General features: G+C 45.0%; 1 protein-coding gene across 1 annotated transcript; it reads right to left on the reverse strand.

Annotated features, from left to right (window-relative positions):
* Nucleotides 1-215: 215 nt before the first annotated feature.
* LOC124653818 lies at nucleotides 216-3,705 on the reverse strand. Its single transcript, XM_047192884.1, has 7 exons — nucleotides 2,618-3,705; nucleotides 2,233-2,524; nucleotides 1,912-2,118; nucleotides 1,656-1,829; nucleotides 1,212-1,412; nucleotides 979-1,092; nucleotides 216-881 (listed from the first exon to the last, which is right to left on the reverse strand). Exons 1-7 carry the CDS (start codon nucleotides 3,679-3,681, stop codon nucleotides 537-539), a joined length of 2,397 nt encoding a protein of 798 aa, XP_047048840.1. The 5' UTR covers nucleotides 3,682-3,705; the 3' UTR covers nucleotides 216-536.
* Between the last annotated feature and the right edge of the window lie 1,789 nt (nucleotides 3,706-5,494).

A 5,494-nucleotide genomic window follows, 5' to 3' on the forward strand; every position in this document is an offset into this window, starting at 1 on the left:
AATGATGAGAGCCAGACTAGAAAAGTGGAAACAGCTCAGGCACAAGTGGTGATTCCTGACCAAAAGGTACAAACTGTCGGCCAAGGGAGAGGTGCAATTCTGCTCAGAACACATGGTGCAATCCTGCTCAAAACACATGGAACAGGCGTGCTAACAGTACCAAGGATCATATCATCATGCTTCTTTCAAACTTCGTATCATATTCATATTCCACAACCAGTACAGAAGAAATCACCATAATAGGGAGAAGCGTAAATGTTATCTCGCTTCCAAATTTACACTATATATGCTAGTACAAAACAAAGCCTAACTGATGAATGTACTCACCAAGTCACCGAGGAATAAATATACAAGAACAGAGGGTAGAATATTGCAGCGGCAAAATCTGAGGGACCAGCAACACAGGCCACGAGTCATCCCTCTTAATCATTCTGCATCAGGTGCAAAGCAGGTTCTTCACAATCCAGGCACTCGGCTTTCTACTAAGACTTCCTACAAAGTAACAACCGAAGAGGTCTTGCAGGTTGCTCGATCAATTAATCACGGTGCTCCGACCATACTTCTCTCAGGAGCTCATATCTCACATTTGCGATGTCACCGTCTTTTCGAGTACTGAAATGCGCAACCCTGTCACAAGGCAAGGGTGGAGAGCTCCGATCATACAGGGACATCAGGGGAGAGCTTAGGTCATCCAGATCGTCATCGCTGGTGTACCCTCTCCTCTGGACCATCGAGGCCCTTCGGTCCACATCTCCGTTGCCACTGGTGTCTGCCACTTTCTCTGCTACATCCTTCAACGAAGGGGCGCGGTACACAACAGGAGCAGCGGTGCACGGGAATGTACTGATCATATGTTTCTCCACGGAGCGCTCCAGCAATCTCTGCAAGGCATTGATGACAAGAATCAATATGGTGTTTAAGTCTGTTGATACATCACATTTTGAACAGAAGAAAATCTTCCCCAGCAACAAATCATACCTGGGAATTCAGCTCCTCTAGAACATGGACTGGAACAGGATCAGGGCAGAGCTCGTCAGGGGTGAAGTTGCAGAGTATTCTTATTACTAGTGGAATGCCAATTGAAGGGCAGACCTAACACAAAATTTCAAAACTTCAACTACAGTATGGATGACGGTAACTTAAAGGTAACAGTTCAGCAGATTGTGGCTTGGGAGATGGGACACAGAAAGGAGCTATTCAAGGGAACACACCTCTTTCCTGATGGAGTTCTCAAGAAGCATGTCCTTTGGAAGCATAAGAAGATCACTCAACTCATTGAGCAGCTTAAAGGAATTTAATCCGCCTTTACCATTTCTTTCATCACCATCTCTTCCTGCATCTTGGCCATCTTTTTCAGAGTCATCACCATCCATGCCAAATGTATCGGTCAACCATCTAGACCAGCTTCCGATCTGGGGAGATGATTTCATGCATAAACAGTAGGTATATATAGTTCGCGAGAGAATGAAAAAAATGCAAGGAGTGATTGAAATCGTGGAGGGGCGAAAGGCGCTATTCTGGTTTGCTTGTTCTTCATGAAATTGCAAGCATTAACCCAGAATAAAAGGGCATCAACATAAGGATATATATATTGGTTTTCATTTTGGAAAAACAAACTATAGATATACAAGTTGCTTTCCAGTTTAGGTACTTACTGAATTCTTAAGCTGTGCGCCTGACCCGAAGCTTAAGTGGCCAGCGGGAATTGGCAAAACCCTTGAGTCAAGGATAGGATCAGATATTGGATCAGATGGTATCTCATTCTCTGATTCACGAAGGATGGCGTTAAATAAAGCAACATCTAAACGGGCTACACATTGCTCCATCACCTGAGAATAACATAACAACTCAGCAATACAGTTCAGAAAAATATTAGTCCTTTCAAATGATGAGAGAAATCTTAAATCATACCAGTTTTGCCAGTACTGGTAAGCAGCCACACTCATGCCCACTAGCTCGAAGAGGACATATTCTGCTGAAGGCATCGCATAATGCAGTATTCCAGAGATTAAAAGAAAAGACACCTTGATGCTGATCAACCGAAGCAGACCCTAACAACCTCCCAGCCTTTGGAGTGGATGAATCTTCAACAGGAGTTTGCATACAGGGTGTCAGTGCCTGGGAAGAAACATAAAATTCAGGATACTGGAAGGATGATTCAATTGGAAACTTTGTACAAGTCATGTTTTACAGAAAACAAGCTCAGATCATAGTATAAAGTGAACCCTTTACCTGCCACCACACAGATTCAACAATCCGAGAAAAGATCCAAGATTCAATCTTCTCCAATGCGGCTAATACAGTGGCAGTTTCCTGCCAATCATCTGGTAATTGTGTGATAGTATGTCTAGCATGCTTGCCATTGGAGTTGCTTTTCCATCTCACTGGCGAAGAATTCTTGTCAACCTTTGTGGTACTATCTGCGGTGAAAGCCTTCAAAACTGGAGTTGATTGGCATGAAACGCCAAAGGCTTGTGCAATGATCTCTCTTAGCACAACTATGTTTGATAGCCAGAATGTCAATCTACATCAAAGTTTGATTCTCAAATCAAAATCAAAAGGAGCTAACATTTATGGACATATGAGAAATAAGCATACTATAATAGCCCTAGTTTACCTCGGAACATCATTTCCACAAGACTTTGCAATGAGCACAAGCCCAGAAACAGAGTTTTTTGCGACAGAAGCTTTCTTCTCTGGGGACCAAAACTTTGATGCATGAATATATAACCTAGACAGACGCCTGGCTGGTGTATGCATCTTATGTGATGAGCATCCATGCTCTGGCACAATAGAGTAAAGAGAAACCTCAAGGGCAGCAACTTCACGTAGCTCTTGCTCCAGCTTTTCAATTTTTGATTCTAATTCCTCAATATTTTCGTCATTCTTTTCATATGCAGCTGACTTGTCATCATCGAGTACACCTTGCTCAATATCAGCAATCTCATCATCAGTCCCACTACTCTGATCACAGGTTGGAGCTTCATCCAAGACATCAATCTCCTTTGCCTCTTCAATGGCCTCCTTATTATCGGTCTTTACACCATCAATGCCCTTATCATCAGACGCTGTACCCTCAATGGACTTATCATCAGTAGTTGTACCCTCAATGATCTTCTCATCAGCCGCTGTATGCTCAATGGCCTTATCATCAGTCCCTCCACCCTCATTGGCCTGATCATCAGTCTCCATACCATCAACGGCCTTATCATCAGAAGCTCTGCCCACTATGGAATTATCATTGGTGATTGTATCCACAATAGATTTATCATTGGTTTCCCCGGACACATCAGATGAAGGACAAGAAGAAACTTCCACAGTTTCTGGCCTTTGAGTTTCAATAGTTTTAACAACATAAGCTGCTTTGTTTGACTTCGGTGATTTGTTCTGGGTGTTGTTTGGTGATATATACTGCAGCTTAGTGTTGACTAGACGACCAGAGTTAGTTCTTAGCGGACGTGGACTATTTTGCTTTGACTCTTTCTTTGCTAACTTCTTCGGAACCCTGGAGACTCTTTTCACTTTAGTATCTTCATTGTTGTTAGCCTCGCCTTGAGATGAAAAGGAATCTCTAGCTGCTTCATAGTCTGATTCAGCTTCCTTCCCTTGTTTACCATCTCGTTCCACTTCCACATCAGTTGAATGGTCATTTCTTTCTTCCCCATTCTCCCTAGCACCCATTTCAGTATCCTCCAATGTATTAGAAACTCGATACCTAGACAGACCACATCAACAAAGTTAGTAACATGAGCAAATTCATAGGCATGATAGCAGCAGGAAGGTACATCATAATTACTATGCCATGGTAAAAGGTACATTGAGAATAATTTGCATATAATTTGCTTGAACTGAACAAAACATGTAAACAATGGGTAGAACTTTAGAGCAGACAAGTAAGTAAAAATGCAGTAGAATTTCAGAGCCGACAGGTAACTTCCACAGTATTCAACATAAACTGGAGCTTGCAGTAAGGCGTCCACTACCACTATAGCACACCATGACTAACTGATTGGTTCCTGACTAGCTTACTAAGAAGCAAATGTTAATATCAATCGAAAAGACACTGGATCAAAACAGCTGCAGATCTGGACAGCTAGGCGAAACATACACCAAAAGAAACATCTAACTAACAAAATTAATGCACCAAACAGAGAATTTGGTACAAATAATATGTCTCCTTGTGCAATTCACTTGAGGGGGAGGGAGGTAGTTGGGGAGGCACATGGCGGTGGGACCGCCGTTCGACTGGATTGCATTCCAGAATGAGGTCCCAATTCCCAGTTGGACGAAAGTGCCAGGGGACACGAAGCTGTACCAAAACTGGACTACAGGGAGATCTGACAAAAGCTGTACGAAACGTGAACTCGGCACTAGCGAGGCAGCAAGTACTTGATTCCTAGTCGTTGCTCGGAATTACCATTCACCACGCAAAGCAGGTAAAATAGGAAGTGCGGTACACCACGAAGAAATGCAATGATCAGAGATTGTTTTTACTGACTAACTGAATTTCACAAACGCGAATCACAGGATCACGGATGCGCCAACAGAACCAACTAAAGTCCACACACCAGATGACTAATCCGGTGCAGTTCACCAGATAACTGCAGCTCAGCGACCACAGGAGCAAGAGCAAGAACACGAAAGAAATAGGCTAGGCAACCAAAGAAGCGGCCAGGTCGGTTGCCTCAATCCCCAAATGCGGATAATAACAAGAGAATCCATGAACTTAGCTGTACGGATACTATTTCAGTCGAACCTGCAGTGATTAGTAGACGAGGAATGTTCGATCCCCTGCTACAGGTAAATCAGCAGAACTAGCACGATCTCGAACGGAAGAGAAAAGCCAATGCGGCAAAAGGAAACCAACCACCACATCTAGAATCGAACACTTTAGCACGGGAAAATCTCCACCGCGCAACAGACAGATTTGGGGACGGATTTGGTGGAGGCGGAACGGCGAGAAGGAGAGCAAAGCGGTGCTCACCCGGAGGTTCTTCCTGCCGTCGCCGCCTCGGTTCCTGCGACGCGAGCGGTAGCCGGGAGAAGCGAAACTCAAACCAAACCGAGCGGTTGTTCCCTCGCTCCTCTTTTCGCCCTTTTTCTAATGGCGCCGCGGAGTTCAATGCCGAGCGGAACGCGGGGGATCAGCGGCGCAGCGAACTCGACTGCGCGCGGTGCGGAATGCTGGTGGGGGACTGCCGGCGCGGGAGGAGGAGACGGCCAGCGGCCAATGCTGCGGCGAGGGGTGTCCGTCACAGGCGTGTGGCGCGTGGGGGTGGTGGTGGGTTTGTTTGGGTTTGGGCTGGCTCCGTGCTGCTCATATCATCATCAATCGACGTGCGTTTCGAGGCGTTCCGATCGAGTCGCCTCACCTCGCGGTGAGGATAGCCAACCGCTTTTCTGTTGCTCCTTCGTCTTTTTCTCTCCAAGTCTTTTTTTTATGTGCAAGAATGTATTTTCCGCTCACTATATTCCCTCCGAATGTTTTCAAACA

Source organism: Lolium rigidum, chromosome 5 (genome assembly GCF_022539505.1).
Source record: "Lolium rigidum isolate FL_2022 chromosome 5, APGP_CSIRO_Lrig_0.1, whole genome shotgun sequence".
In the NCBI taxonomy this organism is placed as follows: domain Eukaryota; kingdom Viridiplantae; phylum Streptophyta; class Magnoliopsida; order Poales; family Poaceae; genus Lolium; species Lolium rigidum.